Raw genomic sequence first — 26,334 nt, 5'->3', positions numbered from 1 at the left:
CTTAATCTACCCAAAAATAAACTTCATATTTTGAGCTTATGTTCGTGAGCTTCCATTTGTCTGTTAATATGGTTTTAGTGTGTTTTTTCTTCCTTTCCATGTGGTTCCAAACACGGTGTTGGAGGTTTTGAATGTTTTTATACATCTAACGTGAATGTTTTTAAACATGCAAGTAAGTCAAACCAAACACATCACGTCATTGCTAACACAAGACAAACAAACAAGCTACAAGAACACTATAAGAACCAGCTTTAATAGAAAAATTATCGAAATGTCACATTTTATGTTTCAAGAACTAAATTAGTTTAAAGCAAAATACATATTACAACCTAAAACTTAGGATCACTGGGGATTTCACATTGAATTAAATGTGAGTATATAAAAACCATCAAATGTTAAACATTTCTTAAATTTAATTTAATTAACTCCTTAAAAATAGTTGAGGAAAACTAATCAATGACGTTGTTCCAAATGGCTTATACGATCCAGTGTGAATGTTTAATAACTACTGTGCAGCAACTTATCAAATTATATCTAGTTTTTTTTTTTTTTTTTTAGTTGCAGAGTCAAATAGAAACATACTTCTCTTTCCCAATCATGTGCACTTCGCTGAGTTTATGCGCCTCATAACTATAGAGAGAATAAATAAATAAATGAAGAAAAATCGTATAGGGCAAGAAAGAACAGCTGAAACATTGAAGTGTTACCATCGAAGTTAAATTATGCATGCTATTTGACAACAAAATGATTTGTCTACAACTACACAGAATGTTACAAAACTCTCAGCCCAGCCTATGTAGTATGTACAACGTCTATCTGTAGCAATCCCTACTTCATCTTTGGACAGAATATATACAGAAAATGAATTATACAATCACGGGTTACCAATATTGGGCACAAAAGGGACTAGCTTTTTCTGGTCTTTCCTCTTTCCTAACGCACTTCTGTCCAATACCCGACCAAGAATCAGACGAGTATTCTGCAGGGCTACCTCTCTTGGTGTCATCCCAGACTCAGTTGAACCAAATTGTCCATGTGTGAAAGCCGAGCTGAATCCTGATCCCAGGCCATAATGTAGAGGGCCACTTCGGGCCTTGAATGAGGTTTGTGGAGCAAGCAACTTCTCTTCAGTTCCGCCAAATCCGTTCTCAAATGAACCTTGTTCATATGCATGAGTACTAGTCAATGAGCTGCAACTTTGTAGAAGGGCTTCTAACACACTTAGTGCCTCCCAACACAAAGTGCTTTCCACCAATTGGGACACAATTGCATAGATATGTGGACTCTGGGTAGCGTCCATTGGTGTGTGCTGGAGGAGAGCTTTGAGCATAAGTAGAATGACACGTTGATACTCAACTGGTCCTTTTTCCAGTAGCCTTAGCAAGTGTCCAAAGGCCAAAGTTGAATGTTTTGGAAACCATTCATTACATAGAAGTGGTGAAACACACGCCAGAAAATTATCAATACTCTTAATCTCTCCTCGAGAGTAAATCATAAATACAGTAGCTAATTCATCCAAAGATTTTGCTCGACACCAGATTGCTATATTGACAGCAACAGAGCATGCCTTTTGATATTGATGTTGGAGTGGTGAAACTGGGCCTATCACTACGTCTTTACTAAGTTGAAGACAAAGCCAAGGTAGTAATCCTATGATGTGCATCAGGAGCCTTGTCTCGGCATCACCAAATATAGAATCGCATGAATGAACTGTTGTACGAGAGAGAACATCAATAGCAACACTGTGGCTGACACTCGACATAAGTCCTTTAAGTACAAGGGGCTGAACCCCTTCAAAAGTTGGCAAACTCCCCTCTTGTAGAGGTTCGTAACCACTTTTAGATTCTGTGCGCTGAAATTCTCCTAAATCACTAGAATCAAGTTCATCTCTGGGCATACTTGAAAGGAGTACATTTTCTGTTGTCCGATCACGGAAAGATAAACGGTCAATCACATGAGAGAACAGTTCAAGAACCTGGCGGTAGACATGGACAAAATCTGTGTGCATCATAGCAACACAACCCCAAAACAGCTGGGGGTAGAGTATCACCTTCTCTGGCTCCATATTCTCCACCATTACTTGCAATGTCATCAAAATTTCCATAACAAATCCCAAAACTTGAGGTACTGGATTTCCCAGACATCTATGGAGGCAGCGAAGAAGGGAGACACAGGCATCACTTGTTACACTTGGTCGTAGTGCACGGTAGATCTGATGTGACCGACAGGCAAGGTGTCTTGATGTACACTCCATAGCCCATCTAAGAGCTTCTTCTCCCCAAGTTTCCCGAAGATCTCCTTGGAAGAAGATAGCATCCACCATGCTCTGAACCAGGGCAGAAAGAAGTGCTGCACTTGGAAGCTCAGTTCTGACAACTGTTGGATCTTCATTCTCCCACATCATGCTTCCTCGCTTAGATTGTACATACTTAATTAAGCTCACAACTTGCTGTTTGTTCTCCCTATCATTATTTTCCACCTCATACTGCTCTAAGTGGCGTCCTGCTAGGGAATATAACAGATTAACAAGTAAATGCTGGCAATGCTCTAGTACAATGTCTTCTGAGCTATCCATTGAAACAAAGATAACGTGAAAGAGTAGAGGCAAGTATTGGCGGAAATCTTCATCATTTTCATATGCGATTTCAGCAAGAAGAATCAGTGCTATATCTGCATGCGTAAGTGAGTGCTGCTGATGACCCTGTAAGGCTGATTGAAGTTCTTTTGCATTCACAGCATGCATAGCACTCCCACCATGAAGTCCATCTTCACCTGAGTTTGGAGTGTCAACAAGATAATCTCCACTGTCTCGTGAAACATGGCGGCTCCGTAAACTCCCTGTTGAGCTTCTAACACCCATCAAAGGTCCTGACATATTAACCAAGGCTGGAAGGAGCTGTCCAGATCGCCCAGTGCTTACTGGAACAACATTTAACTCTGGAGGCATTGGACTTAATGGACCTGATACACTCCGGCCTGTCATACCTGCTGTTCTCCAGCTCAAGCTCCCACTAACATTTCTTAGTGGACCATCAAGAGAACCTCTCACAAGCAATGGTGACATGTGTGGTTGGTTATCCATAACTGATGTCATTTGGGCCACAGCAGGACCTTGAGAGAATTCTAGCACAAAATTTGCACTGGTATCACCCTTACTTGCAACTGGCTCGATGCTATCCTCTAGTAGTCGTTGAGACAATTGGAAAACTAGGTGATCTATAGTGCGCTGAGGGCATATTCGTGCTAAATATAGGCTTACCCGTTTTGCAACACTGAAGTATGTGGCAAATGCGCCACTTATTTCAGTTGATGCATTTGAATCACAATCTTCAATGCCTTTTGTTATCAAGAAATCTAAAACAGGGCTGATATTCCTATTTTTGCTGGCAATTGTGCTCCAAAGTTTCTCAATTTCATCGGGAAATTGGTCTCCATGCCGCCATGTTACATAGTAGAGACTTTTTAGTAACCTTTCACTCCAGCCTTCCTTGAGTTTCCAGAAATTAAGGTTCTCAATCCACGGAGCCATGCATGTTAAGACCTGATGTTGTGCAATTATATCAACAGCGTCTAACTGCCTCTGCATAATCTCCTCACAAAGAAGTTGGCTTAATTCAGGATGATCTTTGGCAAGCTTACAAGAAAGCTTGTACTGGAATTGTTGATAGGAATCTGGAAGATTACCAACAACGGCAGCTCGATAACTTCCTGAACCCTCAATGCCATCCTCAGCCCATTCACGAACAGAAAGCGTCTCCAGCATCTGAAGTGCATCGTCACGAATTTGTCTTGATGGGTCTACCACCTTGTAAAGGATCAGACTCAATAATCTTTGTATTTCACAGTTTGGTATCTCTTGACGCATGTAGACCTCGGCCAGTACACTGAAGTATCCATCAGCTACAGAAGAATTAGAGTAGTAGCACTGCAGGGATCAATTAAGTTGTATAAGCTATAATACCAGTGTGACAAAACAAACAAGCATGACCCCAAAAGCAGGAAATTGAATAGATAAAATTAATAGATATCCAAAGATCAGAAGGGCAAAGCTTAAGGAAATTATATCAGGAAAAATCTAACAAAAAAACTGCATACACAAAATGATATTTCCTCCCCCATTCATATGGAGACCACATAAAAATAGGGCATCCACCAGGCCAATGAAGACCAAACGAGGTGGCATGATTTAGTTTGGTGATAAATGTGGCATCACAATTTATAATGGTGAGAGCTAATCGACTACCCTTGTTGAGGATCAAGTTGATTATGCACAGACTTTTAAAAAATAAATTAATAATTGCTATTTAAAATCTAGTGTTCTCCTTCCCATATGGCCATAGGGCCAGTTTGTGATAGTTTTAGTTGTAAGTTTCAATTTCTTTAAAACTACCACTAGTTTTTAGTTTAGGGTGATTTTTAGTTTTAAATATTAAGTTTTATCTTCTATTTTATAGTTCCAAAATAATTAGTTTACAAAACTACCTATCCTGTTAAAATTAGTTAGAATGGTGGCAACAACATTAGCAGTGTCATGGTGACAACAATGGCAAGAGTGGTAGTAGTGTTGGTGGAGGCAGTAACAATGTTTGTGGTAGGTAGCAATAACCATCATGGTCCTCCCAGTGCAAGAGGAAAAAGTATCAATGTTGGTGATAAATGGTGGTAGTGATGATGGTGCAGTGGTAGTGGTGATGACAGTGTTGGCAGGGACGATAACAACAATTAGAAGGGTCACTTTCTAGAGTTGAGAATGTATTTTTTAAAACTAAACCAAATTCACAAATCCTTTATTCTTGATGTTGAAAATCATTATGGAACTGTTGCAAAATTGAGTTAAAAATCATTTCAGCTCAATTTTTATGGAACTGTTTAATTTAATATATATATATATATTGGACAACTGAAAACTCAACCATCCCAAATAAGGCCTTAGGTCTGTTCTTCATGTGCTTTATTTCTTAAAATAGTCATCAAGTCTTGGCTTATCATTGAAGTATGCCTAGGTGGCACAGGTCATCACTTCACATACCAGAGATATGGAGGGCTGAAATCATCATGAATGCATAATATATATATATATATATATATATATGCTAATAAAGGGATAGTCTCTAATACCACATTACATTTCTACATTAATTAAAAAAAATACTTCCTGCGCATTTCTTTTCTCTAACAGCCTATCACTAAGAGAAATGCAAAATTTTGCCTATCTTGGGCACATTTTACTTTCCCACTCAAATTTCAATGTATAGAAACTGCCTTTGTACACCAATTGGCAACTTGTTTTCAACATTTCATCAAAGGTTAGTTTTAGGTTATGGAAGTGCTTGCCAAGCATGTCTATAGAAATGGATTCATTGATTGAGGAAGCATAAGTATATTCTATCTCTAATAGTTGAAAAGGAACAGTGGTTTATTAATTTGTCATGAAAAATACATGATTCAATCTTTCTAGGAGAATCACTGTCCTTGAAACAGGAAATAAGGAAACTATGAGAAATAAAGGATTACCTTACAAAGTCACTTTCGATATCTGAAAATATTCCAGCAATATTTTCTATTTACATCACTAATACATATCTTCTAAATATTATCTTCACCCTATCACTATTTGTATATGATTAGACTTCATTGCTAATTCTTCAGTTGGGGAACAATATTTCCAAGGATGTAATGCACAATATAGCATTGAAATATTACCTGATTCAATCTTTCTAGGAGAATCACTGTCCTTGAAACAGGAAATAAGGAAACTATGAGAAATAAAGGATTACCTTACAAAGTCACTTTCGATATCTGAAAATATTCCAGCAATATTTTCTATTTACATCACTAATACATATCTTCTAAATATTATCTTCACCCTATCACTATTTGTATATGATTAGACTTCATTGCTAATTCTTCAGTTGGGGAACAATATTTCCAAGGATGTAATGCACAATATAGCATTGAAATATTACCTGATCAATACAGGAAGGAAACAAGTCCAAATTTGTAAGCAAAAGATTCTTCAAAGCCAATTTTGCTAATGAAACACGGTGATGGCCACCCTTGTTCCTGTCACGCCCAGCAGCTCCTCGACCACCTTCCCCCTGGAACTTGGTATATGATGGAGTTCTAGGATCAGCTGGTGAGAAACCAAATGGAGCCCTTGGTGTAGGCTCCAAAAACAAACCATTAATCCAAGATATCACACGGCCACTCATTTTCCTTGCATTGTCATCAAAACACGGACCGTATAAGAGTGATGCTATTGCATTCATGGATGCCCACTGGATTGCCTCAACCTGTTCATTCAATTCTTTGTCAAATGATATTTTATCCACTGAATCTTTTGATCTTGCATGTTGAGAAGACTTGTAACGATCAACTTCACGTCTATAATCACTCACACCATCTAGACTCCATGTACTGCATGTATCATCAGACCAAGAGAGAAGAAGATCAAAGAGTCGCTTTCTAGTTCTAACATCAAATTTCTCAGATCTCGAATCAACAAATTCAGGGGCTAATGATCTTAGAACACAAGCAAGTGCATAACGGAATGGTTGCATGTCTTGAAAACTTTCAGGAGTCGTTGAGATTAGTCTGGTTGTCTCATCAATGAATTTAAGATAATGCAGGCGGAACACTGGCTTCCGTGCTAGCATGCCAGGCCATATATTTTCTGCAACAGTACGATAAATATTTGCAATGTGGACACGAAGCTCTTCCCGACGAGCCTTTTGACTCTGAATAAAACATACATATATATTGTGAGTGCCCAACTCTAATTCAATCATCCAGTAGAAAAAACAGCTAATACAATAGTGTGACAAAAGCTTTGATAATTTCAGGACGTAAATATGAATTATTGTCTATAATATTGTTCAAATATGCTGGAAAGGTTTTAAGAATTCATTATTTAATTTCTGTAACTATCATATTGTACTTATCACTCATAATTTATGTAACTACCTACTTCAAGTCATCAATGGCTGATAAAAATAAAACAAATTTCACAGATTCAAATCTATACCTTCCACTTTGGTTTTCCTTCTGTCTCAGAAGAAACCTCATCAATAAAAGATGAAAGTTCACTGAACATAATTTCACATGCTTCCAAGTGTGAGCGGCCAAGAGCCATGGTGGCTGCATGCTATATCAGAAACCTTATCAGCAATAAACAAAGACAGCAAAAGTGATGGCCAAAATATTTTGCAGCAGAAATTTAAATGTCCTTATAAATGAAATTGCTATTATTAACAGTCAATAATCTTCCTTATACCTCTTCCACATAGCAATGGACTCAACTCGCAAATGTAAAGAGACTTTTTGTGAAACCTCAAAAATTGTATTCAACAGGAACCAATGCAAGAAATGGAATCAAAATTCTGACATTAATATTATCCACTATGTAGAACGCAGTTATCTGTATTATGATATTATCCCAAATCAACCACTGGGCCAATGAGACCACCATAAAAAATACAACATTACGCACCAACCAAAAATCAAATGAGAACATGAATCCTATTTCCATTTCCATTTAGGATATAATGGGACTAAATATAAACAGTTTTTTGTTGGAAAAGCACAAAGGTCAACATAATTATCAACCAGACATAATATGAAATCCTTCATTTGTCAACACTTAACAGATTAAGCTTTTGAGATTGTTGGTTCATAACACTTAATTTCTTAGGAGAAAGTACAAAACTAAAGCATAAACTTCCTTTACAAAGATAGAGAATAGTTTATCAGTGTTAATCATGATGTGGACCTGGTAAATTAGATCAGACTATAGACAGTTACCACTCTAAATACATCTCCAAACCCTCCTACATCTAAGAAGAAATACAAATGAAAACAGTGAGATCACAAAATAGGTTAAATGAATAAGTGGTAATTGATATTTAAAAGTAAAATGTTTTTAAACCTGTCACCAAGAAATTGTATTTATAATTAAAATAAACAAAGATTATGATAGAGTAGCCTTTTAGCCTGCATAACTTACATCCGACTTTATCTTGAATTTCTTCATTTAAATTACAGACTTCATTGGCTTTTCTTAACATTCAATCACTTGAGGAACTAAAAATAGTCTTTCACACGAAAAATATTAGAATATGGTAAAAACGACAAAGAACAAAAAGTATTCTCAGATTTTTTTTTAATGATTTTGGTTTAGAAAACATGGAAATATATACAAACAATACATCAAGTACGCATGCAACTGTTCATCCTTTGACATAGACTGCTTGAGAAGATAGACTAATTGACAAGTTAAGGGAGTCGCTCTTACAACATGAGCATCAGATCCGGATTTTAGTGAAGGGAAAATTAGATAGTAAAGATCTTTGGTAGACTCTCGAGCAACTGGCGGACATGAACAGACAAACATGGTATACATAAGCCACTGGTCCAGTTTATTATCAATATCCTGCGACTGATGAGCTTTTCCACCCAATTCAGCAGGTGTGATATGAGTAAGACGTTGCATGACCTCTTTCCTGCCCAAATTTGAGTGATATTACCAAGTTTTAGATAGAAATTTAAAACAGACTGAATGAAGAGGGGTTGGGGGGAGCAAAGCACGTGAGTAAAAATATTTTTTCCTCTTCAAAATGATAATGATAAATCACTCAATGAAACTTTTTGTGAAAGATATGATTTGATCTTAGAATTAGGATACTCTCCATTACTAGGTTTCCCTAATTATAATGATTATAAGTAAAGGATTTATATGTTTAACACACAATTCAAAACAATAGAAAAACTCTTTGTGGTATTATAGCCCTCCTTTCTTAGAAGAGCAGACACCACCAGATGGTCTCCCGGCAACCACAACCATCCACAAATCTAACCCTAACTCCACCACCACCGCCTCTCTTTGGTGTGCCCATCTCAGGTCACCACAGGACACTGTTTTTCGGTAAACCACTTTTAGGTATTTTTTGGCACTATTTCACACTGTATAACTTGATGGCTTCTTCTGATTTGGCCCGCGCACAATCTGTCATGACTTCACCAACATACCATTGATCCCATGTGAAAACGTTACTGATTAAATTACTAAGACCTTGCACTGTTGTTAGCATGGCAGGTCGAGTACTAAAAGTCCCAAAATAAATATAATGAATATTTTAAGATTATATAAAGCAATGCCTTTTCCAACTAGATGTTATAATCAAGTGACAACATCTTGTTTCATGAAAACGCAAAAGCTATGTTAGTGTCCATGCCTTGTTTAACCTTATTCTAAATGTGTACTTTATGTCTTTGCTTCCCTTTGAGGCCACAATGTTTTCATTCAACATCAACTTGACATCTGTTACAAATTGTATTCTTGGTATCATGCTTCATTCTCTGCTGTCTTCTGAGCCCACTGTCATGCTTCATTAACTGTCTAAATTTCTATGTATGTCATAGAATTTAAGATTTCTTACCATTTTCCATCAATTAGTAATGGGGGTGTAGATATTTTTCTTTCTTGCAAGACTCTTTGGAAAATATGTTTACTTCTTAAAATGTGAGTTTAGGCTTAATTCAACACCATAGAACTAGTTTATAAAGTAAGGATTGTGTCCAGTTCAAATATTCTTTTCAGGCTCTTTCTCTAACCAAGATGGAAATAAGAGGTTTTCTTATATGCCTTTGCATACCCAACACTATTAGGTCTACTACATGGATAATATGGTGGGTGACCCTTTTGAATAAATCTAATATTAACTGTTTAAATGCAATTTCTTGAACAAGGGGATGAGGATGATCATATACCATATTAAGAAAGTGAAATTCAATGCTCATTCAACCCTACAAATCTGACTAGATAAGGTAAGATTTACACTCACCTATATATTATAATTTGATCATATCTTTAGCCGGTGTAAGATCCCCAACACACCCCATTTGTGTTAAGGACTCAACATCTCGAGCTTGACTCGGATAGGCTTTGAATGCCTTTGATACCAAGTTAAACTCTAGGGAAGAGAAAAGCGCTAAGATGGAGTGTTTTTTCTGAGCCAGCCTGGGTGCTTTTATTTATATTGAGAAAAAAAAAAAATCAATACAATATGTAGAGGAGATTTCCTATATATAGAGGAGATTTCCTAATAGCAAGGATATGATACATGAATAAATAACAAAAATTTCCTAATAATACATATATAATCTAGATATTCATAATTATATAGGATCAACTCCCTATTTCAATATTCTCCAAATTATATAGGAACAGCTCCTTATTTCTATGATTACAATAGTTTACTAGTACAATTTTAGAATTTCCTATTACTAAATATATCATTACTTTGAAGGCTAGTAAATTTAATTACAATTTATCTACGATGTAATATTTAATTATAATTATGATTTATCTAAGATTTTCTTATCGTGCAGTGTTTTGCCCGATTTTTTTCTTTACAGAAATAAGAACTTCAAAATTAAGTTAAGTCTATTAGGTAATTTTGTTGTTTTTTGGTTAAAATTTATTTTAAAGTTGGAATTTCAAGCAGAAAAAAAATAAAAAATTAACTTTTCAAATAACTCTTTAAAATGTTTTCTTCATTGAGAAACAAACTATTTTTAGGATAAACCCAAAATATGTTAACCCAAATACTACCTAAACTGTTGGCAGGTGCCTGATAACTGATATTTCCTATATTTTTGTGTATATGAAACCTGAGCAAAAGAGGACTCTAGCCTTGTTTATCATTAGAATAACTTGCCAACATAAGCACTTTTGGTCACCCATTCTACACTCTAGAGATTCGTGGAAATCCAAAGTTCCCTTCCCTTGTTAGGTCATATCTTTTATTGAAGTGGGTGATAGAAGTTATTAACTACAATAACATCTTGCCTGTTCACAAGCCACAACCAGATGTGTGGTTTGTGGTCCAGGTTCAGAATTGGTTCGTCATGCCTTCCTACAATGTTCGGCTACTGCCTACATACATAATAGGGCAGTAGTTTTGTTACAATGGGAGAGGCTAAATTTTCACGGCAATGAACATCTACGCTACTATATGGGCATTTAGTTGGGACATAATGCTCATACTCGAGAATAATACAAAGAATTTACAACGAATCTTAGAGAGTGAATTTCTCTATGTTAACAACTTTATATACACCAGATACAATATATGAGGGAGAAGAGAAGAGAATCTGAAACAATATATTTAGGAACTAGGTGCAACACAATGCACACATATAAATTGTATTTAAGACTATTTATTCTAACACTTCCCATCTAGATGGAGCATACAAATTGTGTGCCAAACTTGGAACAAATATATTCAATATGAGGTTCTCTCATGGATTTTATTAGTACATCTACAACTGGATCACTTGATCTGGCAAACTCGGTGCAAATTTCCTTGGACAACAATTTCTTTCAAATTATATGACCATAAATTTCAATATATTTATTCCTCTCATGAAACACTAGACTGGAAACAATGTGGAGAACAAATTGGTTATCACAAAAATTTTATTCTTGGAAGAATTGTTTTACCCATAAAAGCTCACAGGTGAGCGATGTCATTGCTCTATACTCAACTTCAGCATATGACCAAACAACTACGTTTTATTTTTTAATTTTCCAAGAGATAACATTTCCTCCTAGCAAAACACAATATCCTATGATAAAGCGTCTATCCATAAGAGAACCAACCCAATCAACGTCACAATATCCAAAGATTTGGGCATTCCCTTTATCTTCATAAAGTAATTCTACTCTTGGAGCCATTTTAAGGTATCTCAAAATATGAATGATACCATTCCAATGATCAATACAAAGATTTTGCACGAATTGACTCAACACCAATTGCAAAAGACAAATATCGTCTAGTAATACAAACACTTCATCTTCCAAATTCCTTCTACTTTCTTGTATTTCAGTATTGTTCACATCTTTTATTGTAAAGAAAAATATAGGTTGTTGTTCACTTATGTTAATTTATTAGGTCCTTACCCTAGGCAAAGAGATTTGATAAGTGATAAAGTAGTAATGTAGGATCTGTCAAAGGGTGGATAAATTTAATGTGTTCTTGACTTCTTAACCAAAAGACCAGTCTCCTGGTTTCTATCTGGATCTCTATGTGCATTATTTTCCACTAAATATATTTAGCTCCACAGAGTTTGTACTTCAGTGAATACAGAAAAAGGTAAAAGATAGAAACTTACTTTGCTTCCTGAACAGAGCTAGGACAAAGTTCAGCAGCATATTTCACTAGCTCACTAAGACACCGAGCCCACCTGTTCTTGTCAGGGCTCTCAAATATTATAGATTGAAGTGTCACTTCAGGAGGAATGGCATCAGGTTCTCGTTTTAAATCGAATGGTCTCCCGGAGTCCCAATAGCAGTTCTGAACAATCTCATCCTGCAATGCCAAGGAATTTAAATCTTTAAGGGGACCAAGAATATGACAAGATACAACTCAAAAAATGCATAAAATATGAGTGCAGCTGATAACAACACAAGATATCATTCTAACAAAAGTGAGCTATAAAAATAATATAGGCAAAAGTGTACCCCATGTTCTTCCAGAACATCAATAATAAATATTGGTTCAGCTTCATATTTTAACATGACATTTGATTGCTCATGTATCCTCAAGTCCCGAATATCATTCCTCAATGCACGAACACAACGCAATAACTCTAATGCTGTATGCCTAATTTGACTATCAACAGAACTAAGGAATATGAGGCCAACTGCATCAATTTCGGATGCACGAAACTCAATTGCTTCGCCTGATTGTTGAATGGAAGACTTTCTCAATCTTTCAGTTTCATGCCCTAAAGATGTTCCATCTGCATCAAGTAGTATCCTATCATCTATTAGACAAGATCTCCAAAAGCGCATGAGTTCCAATAGGCGTCCTAACGATGTTTGAATGAGAAGAGGAAATTCATCAGGAAGTTTTAATATAAAATTGGCCATTCCCTTCATTACTGCAAAACGACGATGTGGTAGGTATTTCACAATTCGGTTGAGTACTTGCACTGCTTCTTCTCGAACACCGGGGTCAATACTTATGCCATGTTGTGGTATTATTTCAGTAATTTTATCAGTTCGCCCAACTTCTTCTATTAGATCTGGGATGCACTTCAGCACAGATCGGAATAGATACCCTTGAGACTTTTCCTTGGTTACAGCATCTACAACAGAATTCTTCTGGTGTCATCATGATGGCAAGCAGAAATTCAATACTAAACTAGTTAAAAAAATACACATTTCAACTTTAAAAAAGGAAAAAAACTACAAATACAGAAACCCCCATTCTATACAAATAAATAGTTTTTATAGTTTCAATCCTATCATATTTTGGAATACCAGTGAGCATAGAAATATACTGAAAGGCGGACCAATCTGAAAATACTTTCTCTTCACACATCAGGGTGTCATGCAGAATTTCAATAGTTAACAAAATACAACATCTAAATTTGAAAAAAAAAGTAATTACAAAAGGAACACCCATCCTAAGGAAATGAGTAGTATTTTCCAGTTTGCATAATTTCAATCCTATTATATTTTGTAATACCTATAGGCATGAACGTACTGAAAGGCAGAACAGTCTGAAAATATCTTTATTTCACATATAATTTACTCAGACTTTGTGGAAAGACTAAATGACTTCAATTCCTCAAATCTAAACAATATGTATTCTTCAATTTTTGCTTGTACTTTATCAAGTCCAGCAGTGTTCCAAAAGTACTTGCAAAGTTAACTTACGTTGATAAAAATCAATACCATGCAAGAAAAAGAAGAAAAGTGAGAGAAAAATATTGTACAAGAATTCAAAGAATTTGTGCATATTGAGAAAATGTACAAAAATTCTTAAAAGCATGATAACTATGTAATTGTTATTGTGTGAATCCATACTAAAATAACATGTATAAAATATTGTCAAAACAAAAAATTATAAATTATTATCATCATAAAAGTATTAGTATTTTATAAATTAGACACTTCATTAATAAGTATTAGTAAAGTATCCTAAAATATCAAATACTTTTCAGATACGTATATATGACACAAATTGAAATATCGGTGCGTCATCGACAAATATGTTTTCCGCAAAATAGAGGTTTGATTCAGCGTTCACACTGTAATTCTTATACTTAAACACCTTCAATGCAGCTAGCATATAATAGAAGTAATTACCTATTGTGGTACGTGATGATGTCAAAAGTGCTTGACTATAAGTTTTATGGCATGACCTTAATATAGACTCAATTGCAGCTTTCACTTTTGGAATATAGTGGCCAATATCAGGACCTGCTCATTCAACAAAACTGTCAATGTTTTACTAAAGAAAATAAATCTCTGAAAATGTACTTCAATTAAACATAACAATGTACAATTATTCTAGGCATGTGATTGATTATACCTTTAAATATATCCAAACCAAAATGCTTACTTGAAGGTGACATGACAATGGCAAGCAATGCACGAAGACCAATAACCTTTGCTTCACTGGGACTGTCTTGCTTGAGTAATTCTAGTATCATATGGTTCATGGTAAAATCAAGGTTATGTTCAGCTATAGTTACACAGAATTCAACCAGTTTATCATGTTGAACATCCTGAGTAAGCAATCCTTTTCTTAGAACTGCTAAAAGTTGTGAAGTTACACTGTCTAAGTTGTCCCATATCCGATTTGGGGCCTGGTTTGCCGCATGGACACTCAAGTAAAATCTTAAAACACGATGAAGACAATCTAAAGCCATGAATCGGTGATTCTTATCCTGCATGACCAACAACAGAATGGATTCTTTATATAGTTAAAACAAATAGAAAAAACCTAAAGGGCAGAAATAATGAAGTAACTATGCGCTCTTGTTAGCCCTTTATACATATTAGGAGTTAAAGAGTAGCAAAAAACTATCTGTGTTTTCACAAGGGAAAGAGAAGGATATTTTACCCACCCTTCTCTGACTTGCCTATTCCTTGGAATAAATGCATTTCAGGACATCCTAAACGAGGATTATGTCGGACAGATTAGGAAAATTTACAATACATGTGCAAAGTAATAAAAGTATTAATATGAATTATATAATTTTGGTAAATGAAAAGCCTTGATTTTAGAGGTTATCCATTGGTATCTCACATGGCTTGTCTATTTTAATATTTAACTGTAGTTGTATACTTCAGTAGATGGTCAATGAATTAATGAATGAGATGATTTTCCATCAGGGATTTCTCTCTTCTTTTCTCACTCCACAGATTCTCAAATGCACTTAGCTGCCCCACTTTTCAGTATTGTTATGCTTGTCCTGTAACTACAGCATGTAGAGTTACTTTAAAGAGATTTAGGGGGAAGAAAACAGAAACTTTGATTATTATTTCTTAGTGTTAAACAAGTACAAGAGCTTACTTTATATAGAACTCCATCATCCTAGAAATAATAATCACAGCATAATATCCATACAATATCTTAATATCAATTACTAAACTGTAATACTATCTTGCTGTAACTCAAAAGGGTTGATTCTTATAATGAATAAGGATCAATGATTTAGGTATGATAAATACAGCATCTAATAATATCTTCTCGTAACTCAAGTTAATTCCTATACATAAGGATCAACGATTCAAATATGATAAATACAAACATGTACCATTAATATGGTCACCTAATTATAGTACTTAATCACGTCACTACAAGCAAACATTATATTCAGGATTTCAAGATTCAGACAGCTAAGTAGTAAATCACATATAGCAGCATGGAGCTGTCAACCCCAAAAACAATATAGCAAGATGACCTCCGTTACGAAGTCTAAATACAATATATACATTATTTATTCATAGAAAGTTAACTTTATACTTAATTCAACCTAACAAAATTGGCTTGTGTGGTAAGATTTTGTTCCCACTTATATACTGTAATTTTTTCTTATCTCTAGTTGATATGAGATCTCCAACACTCCCCCTCAAGCCGAACAATGAATATCTTGAGTGAGACTAGATATTTGTGGGTGGTTGATAGTTGGTGGCACAAAATAATAAGCCCAATCTTTTCAATCGTTGATTGGGCATATGATGTAGATGACAAAAGAGCACTTCAGGGGCATATCTATTTTTTGGTTCTAACTTGATTTCTTGTTGGTCGAAAAGAAAGCAAACCTTAGTTGCACCACCAATGACTAGAGGAAGTGGCTATGGCTGCTTCTGATGTTCCATGGGTATAGTCTCTTCTTCATGAGCTTCAAACTAGCATTCCCAGACCAGTCATCTATAACAACCTGTGAAGCTCCAATGTGGCTCAGAAGCCGTGCTTCCCCGCTTCCAACACGTACGAACACAGACACTCAACAAGAGCGTGAACAACACTGTGTCGGACACGCCTCTTTGGGTAGACACAACCCTGTTATTGGACACAGTGGAGGAGATACGGCTCAATTGTGGGACACAGAACTGATTCGATGGTGAACTGGTCAAAGCTTTGCAACTTTTGCGGGGAAAAGAGTTGCAGAGTTGCAAAAGAAAGAAAGAAGAAGAAACAAGAAATAAAGGAAGAAGATTATGGAAAAGTTATTAATTGAATAATTTAATGTTTTATTAAATTTTGATTTTTTTTTAGTTTTATATTTTTTTTTCATATGCATTATTACTTTCTATTTGAATTTAATTTTTTTTTCAATTTAAACACAATTTATTACATAATTATATCACTACTATTATATTATGTATTTTTTTAATTTGAGAACACTTTTATATTTTATTTTATTTTCTTAAAATTACAGAATATAAAGTTACAAATTTATAACTTAAATATTTTTCTAAAATAATAAATTAAAGTGTTATTAAATACAAAAATTACAAAAACAAAAAAATTAAAAATTTTATTTAAAAAATTTAATATTAAAATATTTATTACAATATAAAATTAAAAATATAACATAGCATTACATAGTTTAATAATTTAATATTATTTTTAAAATATATAATATATTATAATTAATTTTTATTTTGTGATGTGTTTTACTTTTTAATTTAAATCAATTATTTTAATTTATTTATTTATTTAATTTGTATATATTAAGTAAATTTTATATTTAATTTATTTTTATTATATAAAATTAAAATAAATATATATAATTTAAGTAAACTAAGATTAATTTTTTATATTTAATTTATTATAAACATTTTTTTTAGATTGTTAAATATAATAATTAAGACATCTTAAAGGATATATCGCCGCGCATATTTTTTAAGTTTAGCCGTATCTCCAATGCCATGTCTGTGTCATATCGTATCAGTGTATTTTTTAAGTTTGTCTGGACTTCATAGGTAACAACCAAAGGACCATTGCTTTGAGTCACAGTCCTGTCTGGCACTACATAGCAAAACATATGGAGCTGCTGGACATTTTATTTGCAGGTGAAAAATATCTCGACAAGTCTCTAGTTGTCTCCTATGTGCTTGTTGAAGCTCAAGTTGCTAATATTTTAGCCAAGCCGCTTGTCATAACTCAATTCACTCATCTCAAAGTCAAACTCAAGGTTTTGAGTTCTTCGCAATCCTTAGTTTCTGGTGAAGTAATAGGGTATTAGAGTTCTCCTTTGCTATGTAAGCTGATTGGCTCTCAGCCACATCAACATAATTAGTTATCTTTGTTAGAAAAAATAGTCTTAAATAGGATTTATTGTAAGGTGTTGTGTGTTTTTGTGCTGGACCTAGTTGTAAGATGTATCTTATCCAATTCTCTTTTTTTACCTTTCATACATTGTATCTTATGTATCCAAAGTTATTATAAATATGAAATCCTATGAGAGGGAAATACACACTTTCAAATTCATTCTAATTCCTTTGCATCTTTCTCAAGTATCTTTAACAGTTTATCTTTGTAAGCTGATTGGTTTTTGCCACATTGTGTAGGATGAGCTACTTGATGTGACACTTAAGCCTTGAGGCTCTCCTACCAAATGGACAAGTCTTTTGCATTGAACTCTCCTCTTGTGCATAAGTCCTAACAATTGGTACTTTCATTGAGAATTGGGCCACATAAAAGGCTACCTATAGGCTGAATTTAGGTGCAAACTGAATACTGATAGATGAGTAAAGTTATCAAAGTGAAAAGGGCTACCACTGGGTCTTGGTCCATAGAATGAAGTTGTTGTGGACACCAATCCTTAAAAGGAGTGGCAATGAAAGAGTCTTACATTGAGTAAGATGAGGAATTTGATGTGGTACTTAAGACTTGTCGTTCTCCCACATAATGAACTAGTCTTTTGGGTTGGACTCTCCGCTTGAGCTTGATAGAATAGGTAATCTTAACTAGACTTTGTTGAAAAGCTATTATGTACTTTGAATTGTACCTAGTCTCTAAATATGACCTTTCTTATTCTTTTCTCTTTCCAATCATCCATTGTATATTAACTACCAATGTCATTATAAATATGAGGACCTAAGAGGGGGGAATCAAGCTCTCTAATTCATTTTCTATTCTTTTGAATTCATCTCAAGTTGGCATCAAAACCTATCCTAGTAAGGTTTGTTGAGCCTATCATATCCCCTTTATCGAACCACCCACAAATATCTAATTCTACGCGCAAGATGTCAATGTCTTTGTGTGAGAGATAAGTTGGAAATCTCACATCGACTAGAAATAAGACCAATCTATAGTGTATAAATGTGGGCAAACCTCACCTTTCAAGTCAGTTATGTGAGGATAAGTTAGGCTTAAACTCGCTTCCCAATAATGCACAAGTCCTACCAGTCAACTCGGCATTAATTAGTTAGTTACTCATTAGTTAGTTACTCTTGTAACTTCTTCTATACTCTATAAATTGGTCTAGTTATTTATGAAATAATATACAAAAGCTTCACAAAAACTTTTCTAATTAGATTATAAATTTTTCACACTCGGCTATAAAAAAAGGATTGCTAATACAAATAAACAAAAATATGAGTTTTCTCTCACTTAAAATATGAATGTATGACCCATGCGCTACAATTAATTCATCAAAGGAAACTTTGTATGTTGATACACCACATTGAATAAAATAAAACCTTAATCTCAAAAACGTAAATTTAATATAAGTATCCCCATACAAACACACACTAAACAAAGTCTTGAAAAGTGAACTTTAAACTTAACTCAATCTTTTACAAAAATGGCTTGTAAAGTAAGTTTTGCACCCACTTATCTATTATAATTTGGTCATTTCCCTAATTGATGTGAATTCTCCAACACACCCCTTGCACCGAAAACTAGATATATGAAACATGTAACAAGATATTTGCGGGTATCTATAGTGATAAGATAGCATGTGATACAATAGGTCTAATAAAACTTGTTAGCATAGACTCTCATACCATCTTAGAAAGTGGAATTTAAATCTAACTTCTTACAAAACCGGTCTATATAGTGTGGTTCGTACCCTCTTATATACTATACTTTGGTCATATCTCTAGTAAATGTAGAGTCTCCACCACAAAAGAATGCAAACAAAACCAGTTTTAAAAAAATAAATAAATTCTGTCGCAAAAAGTTTAGCAATCATGAGTAATACTTAGCTGAAACATGAGCATCTTACCATGCATAGTATATTGTTCGTGTAGCCACAATTCAAATGTAATCAAACAATGTGCCAATTGAATTTAAACATACCTTAAGAAGTTTGTAGAGTTGATCCATGTGAGGACTTAAGTTGTTGTGAAATATTTGAGGATCACCAAGACATAAAAGAAGAGTTACCAATGGATACCCAACCTAGATGATAACACGAAATAAAAACTTAAGCAAAATTAACATTAAAAAACAAGGAAAAATACTGAAATTGATAAGAGAACAGTTTACCGCTATGTGTTTGCTTTGTTTATCCATCCAATGCATTAGCTGAACTCTTATACGTCCAACAGCTTCATACCATAATGTAAGTGCAGGCTCCACACCAGAAGGTGGCCATTGACTTTTCCCACCATCTGCAAGAGGTGCTAGGATGTTTGAAAGCATATTGCAAAGAGCATGATGAAGCTCACTTTTCCGTTTATGAGGAGCACGGTTTAAAGGATTTGCTTTTGCAACGAAGGATGCCGATGCATTTAATCCACCCTCGGTTTTAACCTGAGATGAAGCTTATATTTAAATAATACTAGTACCATATAATACCTTACATGAAATATTTAATTTTTACACATACCCCAAGCTTCAGGTAGCGCATCCCATTAATGATACTTAGTGTCTCACTTCTAGCAGCACTAGTATCAATTCGACGGGTGTTGAGTTCCATGAAAAAACGCTCAGTAACCGAACTAAACCTATAAAAACAAGAAAAGCAATACCGTGAAATAATAAATAAAAAAAATCGATGAGAAACAAAAGCAACACAATTATGGCTAACTGAACAATAGTAAAAAGGGATGAGGCAGAATCACCCAACAACATCATCCGTATCCCACTTGAACTGAACCAGAATCACCCACCAAATTTTAAAATTTAACACACAAACATAACCAAAGTTAATCATCTCAAATTTACAAAACTTTAATAGTTAGGGAGACAGAATTCCACCTGAAATGGAGAACTGAAGTGTAAAATTCATTTTTTTAAATTGGTAAATAACTAGATTCTAAAAATATCTCCATATACTTTTTGTTGTGGTACTGCAACAAACTCAACAAATGAAAGTCAGGAACAGATAGAACACTAGTTATCTCAATACAAAGTCACAAATAAAATATATTCTAACAAGCAAAGACAGCACCAGATACACGTCTAAAGAAAATTTAAGTGCTAGTGATTTGCTTTTTGTATAGAATCTATACATTGCCTTGTTTTATTCAAAACTAGTATTGAAGGCGTCAACTAAGAAATCAGAGAAAAATGATAAAGGCATAAGGCACCAACCAAGAATTAAATCATAAAACAATTGAATTTCTCCGATAGCACCCACAGTCTACATTTGTCAGGACTGAGAACAATACATACCCTTAAAAGGCACAAGACAGCATGAAACTTAAATTCCTAAAGAAAGAATTGTATATGTGACTGATATGAAGAAATACTCATTAAATGAGTCAACAACATAATTATCAAATAATTTTCAATCATACTGGATAATTTATATACAACCCTGATAAATCAGATATACCTGATACGGGACAGAGCACCTAAGAGTTGAGCAACTAAGTCCAGAAGAAGCCCCCTCAGATCAACCAGTGAGGGATATTCAACCTGGCTAACAACCCTGCAACAAGAGTTCACACCGAAGTTCATAGAAGAATAAGAGAATTAAAAGTTTATGGAAACCTAATTATTAATCTTTATGTTTTGCTACTAAGAAACCATATTCTAGTCTGTATAATAATAGATATAACAACACTTTCAAAATATTCTTATGTAATTTTGGGTATAAATGAGTAGTTATTCATGAAATATTTGGACTCAACTCGTCAATTACTCATTCAACTCATGTTTATAAAAGAACTCAAACTTGATAATGGGCTTGAATATTTAAATGAGTAGAGTTCAAGCTTTAAAAGCTCAATACGAAAGACCATTGAACAGTTCATACATACATACATACATACATATATATATATATATATATATATATATATATATATGTATACACACACGCACACATATATACATATATTATATGCATATACACATTATATAAACAATATAATTTTTATGAAAACAGTTTTACATATATCATTCTGCTAATTTTTGTAAAAATACCTTTCATTAATTATTTTTCACTTAATGTTAAAATAAAAAGTAAAAATAATTAAGTTATAAATGAGCTGAAACGACAAGCTCGAACCTTTTTTGCAAGCCCAACTCAAGCTTTCATTTAAGCTCATTTAAATAGATGACTTAAGCTGGAATATCCAATTCTTTTCACAAGCCAGACTCAAGCTTCAAATGTTCAACTCGCTAAATTCATATGCACTTCTATCTATAATTCAGCTTAACTATATTAAAACACATCCAATGTTGAGCATTCCAAAAATCAAATAAAAAAGAAGAGTTGCCCGAGATTCTAAAATTATTAGACATAAGACACCACATGGACATTTCAGCTATGTTTACTTTATATTAGGATTCAGTTGCAAGGCATGGAACTTGAGTCCCACATAGGAAGTATAGGATTATAGTCCGGAGTTTATAAGGTCTTGGGCTCACCAACTACAATAGCTAGCTTCTGTGGTGTGCTTCTCTCAAGATTTTATCAATTGATATCATGGCCTTCTACCATTATACCATGTGCAAACACATGGTGATACCAACATTGCAATGTTCAATGCTCTACCAAAACATTTTTCCATTTTATGAGCATTCCAATTCAAAACCTACCCTTGTAGAAAAGAAGACCTATTGTTTTTTGGCTGATACAAGGATCGATGTAATTTAGGGTCATCATATACTTGCTTGTGCAATATTAAGTACTAGTCCAAGGGGCTTATCTTTTTATAGCGTCCCCTATACCAGAGAGTTACCACTTCCTTTGCTTTGAATTAATCATATCATTCATCAATAGAGGTCTAATGAACTTGACAAGCCTACAAGCAAAACCCCTTGTCCTTTGATAATGGGTTGGTGCAAAGTTGTTCTAGGGAATCTCTTTTTGTTCTTGCAATAATGACTACCAAACGCATTGTGGAACTTGTCAAGGTACAACTTTGAAAAGTGTATCCATGCCTCTACCTAGAACTTTGGGGAGATGAAGCCCTTTCAACTCTAGCTTCCACTTTCCTTTACATGCGAGTTCACATGGGTGCTCGGCTAAGGGCTGCAGTAGGATGTAAGGATCCAATGCAAGACATGGGACTTGCACACATTGACTCTCCAACAGCATGAATGGATAAACAAGTATAGGAATAGTGGAACAATGATATAATTATAAATAGTTGTGTAGTATTATTAAAAAAATGTCTTCCAACACTACATCAACCTCCAAAATAGATTCTCCCATCTTTTCTCGTCATATTGTTGGTATTGAGTCACTAGTTGCTCCTACATTATCGGCTGATCTAGCAACATTTGAAGAATTTATCTAATGGTGTCCGACATGTCAATCAGCTAGTAACACCACTTCAGTGGCACACATCGGTAATTAATGTGCTTGTCTGTCTCAATCTCGTTCTCTTGATCCCTATGTTATTGACTATGGTTTAATTGATCAAATATCTAGTAATAGTTGCTAATTTGTCTTTTATAATTGTTGTCAATGGTTCACAAACACAAGCTTGCAACATTGGTACTGCCATTGGTTTTAAATATTTTGTTACCATTATTGATGATTACTTTTAGATGTACTTGGATTTGGTTAATAAAGAATCAATCAGGAGTGTTTTCTGTATTTCAAACATTTTTAAATGAAATAAAAGCAGATTTGGCATATCCATACATGCTTTATGTAGTGACAATACTTGTGAATATTTGCCTAACCAATTTCAGCAATTCCTGTAATTCAATGGTATCTTTCATCAAACTTTAGTTATCATAGACTTTTCCCCATATAATATACTTGTTTGTTCCCGTTATTCCTATTTCTAAGTCTCCATGTGAAGCTTTATCTCACCTCGGGATGAGATGTATGCCCTTCAAAGTAGTGGTACTTGGACCTGGTTCCTCTCCTAATTGGGAAATCAATTGTTGGGTGTTGATAGTTGTATACTCTAAAAAGAGGACCTAAAGGTAACATTGATCGCTATAAAGCTCGCCTGGTTGCCAAAGGATACACACAAATCTGCAACCAAGATTATATTGACACTGTCAAAATGACATCTATTTAACTCTTCTTTTCCATTGCAACTATTCTCCACTGGACTTTGTTTCAGCTTGACATCAAAATGAATTTCTACATAAGTTTGATTGATCCTTGAGTGAATGTGCCATTGATATTAGGCTACAGTGTTTTAGAATGACTCCAACTATCTAAATGCTCAGATAACTTCCCAGAACCAATGGTTAACAATCTTTGGAGAGAAACAAAAGTTTATGTATCTGACTTTTCTTTCTTTTCACACTACTGAAGCATTCTACACAAACGTGAGCCCCAATGTAGAAAAAGTGTAACCTGTTAGGATTTAGATTGAAATAATCTTGAATACTGAAAATCTTAAGCAATTAAGAACCTAAGATAGACATTCACATTATGAACTGAAAAAAGTGGAAAAGTAATTCTTAGGAGAACCCTATATCTTATAATTCAGACATCAATTATTGCAAATGGTCCAATTGCTTTATTAAAAAGATATTTTCACTAACTATGAACATACTAAAGTTTTCCTATTACCATCAACAACAGAAATACCTGTCAGCATTTATTAACCAGTCAAAAACAAAATTTTCGAGCCCAGACCACAGTTTCTCTGTAACAACAAACAAACGACGGCAATAAGTAAAAAAATAATAATTAATGCCCATCATATGTTCAAGACAAAAGAAACACAATCACATATACAAACCAGTAAGTCCTTCTTGTGGACAACACTCCACAAAGCGTATGCATGCTGAGCAAAAAATGCACTCTACTGCAAGCTGAAATCAACAAAAAACACGCTATCATAAACCTCCAAACCAACTGACCACTGTTCGGAAAACAAAACCAAAGCAAATATGCCAAACTCTAAATTATAGAAGCATTCATTAACCTATCAAAATAATTGCACACAAACCTTTCTTTGGAATGTTGATGCATCATTGGCACCCTTGGGAGATTCACTACAAAAAGTAAAAATAGTAAACATTTCAGTGAGTCATTTAACAACAACAGGGTTGGAAATGTACAAGTATAAGCAAAGTTTCACATCATAAACCAGACTAAAAAACACTTTTGGTATCTTGTACATTTTTTTGTTTTAGTCTGGTCCCTTTCGTTTAAAGATTATCACTTTTGGTCTTTTAAAGCGCCTATGTCAGACCAAGATCCGCTCCATCAGTCCACACACACAAACACTTAGTTGGTGACACATGCCAAACTGAATGTAAAAGATGTTATGTCGAGTAAAATTGATAGCATCAGTGTAAGAGACTGTCGGAATGACCTGGACAGTCTCAGCGAGACACTTCAAAAGACCCAAAAAAGAAAAATCTTTTAAACCAAGTGAAATCAAAATGAAACCAAAAACTTAAGATGAAGAACCAAAACTTTATTTTAAACCAAACATTGTTAAACCGTTTATGCCTTGAAAGTGTGAAACTTGATATAAATCAAATTAGTTTCATGACACACCCTAACTTGGTGACAGATGGTAAAGTCTGAAAGTGCTTGCATTGCAGTTTGAAGCTTCTCAAATGGAGACACACACACTCTCCAATGCACAAACTAAGAGAAATAAGTTTCTCCATAAATATTTTTGGGTAAATTTTTCTGTGAACACTTCTAGGAGAAAGAAAAGAAAATATGAAATAAGTTTCTCCATAAAATTAGTCTAGGCATTTGTTAAAATTAGAGCTTCCACAAATTAGCTTACAAATTACACATGAGTTAAGTTCCCTTCTTATTTCATTTTCCTAGAAGGACTTATGGAGAAATTAATTCAAGCATACTCTTTGTCTTTTAACATAAATGTAGTTTACGCCGAACTTAACTTTTATCCAAACACAGCGTGACAGACGTCGACGCAAAACCCAATTGGTCACAGACACCTCAAAACCAAAGTGAAACTTTTTATACTTTAAGTTATCAAAGGGTGAGCAAGAGTGCATTTCAGCCTAAACCAAACTATACCAGCTATGTTAAAAAAAACATACCGAAAACAAAAATAAAAAAGGGCTGATTAATTAAGATTAAGTGAAAAACCAAAAGAAAATAGAGGAAGAGTTAATTAACCTAACCTCTCCCTCCACTTCAACAAAGCTTCCAACAGAGGAACAGGAGTGTGGCGCGCGACCATTGCGAGGGAATCGAGGACCTGCTCGTAGGCAGGATCAGATGGTCGCAGGTATTGCCCATCCTACGGTGAATCCCCATCATAGCCGTTAATTCAAACCCCGAAATTGGAAAGTTGGTTTCAGAGCGAAAAGAGGTGTTGATGCAAATACCTGTGCTTGAGCGGTTTCGATACGACGCCGTGCGAGAGGGAGGAAGCGCTGAAGCAGAGCGTCGACGATCAACTTGGCAGCACTCCCTGCCTTCATTTTCACCGATTAGAGGAAGAAAAGAACCATTCGATTTTCTTCTGATTCTGAATCACATACCAATTGGGATTGCGAACAGAAACAAAGAAGGACGATTGAAGAAAGAGCGAAATGAAAGGGTGAATTTGAGGGAAGGGTTTGAAGGTTCAAAAACGAGGATCTGAATTGTGAGAAGAGAGGGTAATGGTTTCTGTGACGTGACCATCGCTGTGAGCGTACGCCAAAACCAAATTATTAT

At 34.6% G+C, this 26,334-nt stretch overlaps 1 protein-coding gene across 2 annotated transcripts; it reads right to left on the bottom strand.

The window, feature by feature from the left end:
- Positions 1 to 695: 695 nt before the first annotated feature.
- Positions 696 to 26,334, bottom strand: LOC114181867 (ARM repeat superfamily protein). Of its 2 annotated transcripts, none has more exons than XM_028068478.2 (17): positions 26,001 to 26,334; positions 25,794 to 25,912; positions 24,632 to 24,677; positions 24,422 to 24,494; positions 24,268 to 24,325; positions 21,094 to 21,189; positions 20,143 to 20,260; positions 19,800 to 20,066; positions 19,611 to 19,712; positions 14,382 to 14,739; positions 14,156 to 14,269; positions 12,521 to 13,149; positions 12,172 to 12,368; positions 8,291 to 8,498; positions 7,025 to 7,144; positions 5,967 to 6,737; positions 696 to 3,925 (listed from the first exon to the last, which is right to left on the bottom strand). In XM_028068478.2, exons 1-17 carry the CDS (start codon positions 26,094 to 26,096, stop codon positions 875 to 877), a joined length of 6,423 nt encoding a protein of 2,140 aa, XP_027924279.1. In that variant the 5' UTR covers positions 26,097 to 26,334; the 3' UTR covers positions 696 to 874. The 2 variants fall into 2 exon arrangements, with proteins under 2 accessions (XP_027924279.1, XP_027924280.1); XM_028068479.2 differs by having other exon boundaries at positions 14,412 to 14,739; positions 26,001 to 26,333.

The sequence above is a fragment of the Vigna unguiculata genome, chromosome 4, assembly GCF_037176805.1.
Source record: "Vigna unguiculata cultivar grain cowpea cultivar isolate G323 ecotype 2 chromosome 4, ASM3717680v1, whole genome shotgun sequence".
NCBI classification, from domain to species: Eukaryota; Viridiplantae; Streptophyta; class Magnoliopsida; order Fabales; family Fabaceae; genus Vigna; species Vigna unguiculata.
Note: the sequence above shows the minus strand (reverse complement) of the source record. Positions and strands in the feature narration are given on the sequence as shown.

What these genes read in the sequence shown, in the direction of transcription:
- LOC114181867 (XM_028068478.2), bottom strand. Translation starts at nt 26,096, where the DNA reads ATGAAGGCAGGGAGTGCTGCCAAGTTGATCGTCGACGCTCTGCTTCAG. An exon ending in TTGTTGAAGTGGAGGGAGAG is followed by an intron (nt 24,678 to 25,793) that starts GTTAGGTTAATT and finishes TACTTTTTGTAG; the next exon opens with TGAATCTCCCAAGGGTGCCA. An exon ending in GGTGCTCTGTCCCGTATCAG is followed by an intron (nt 20,261 to 21,093) that starts GTATATCTGATT and finishes TTGTTTTTATAG; the next exon opens with GTTTAGTTCGGTTACTGAGC.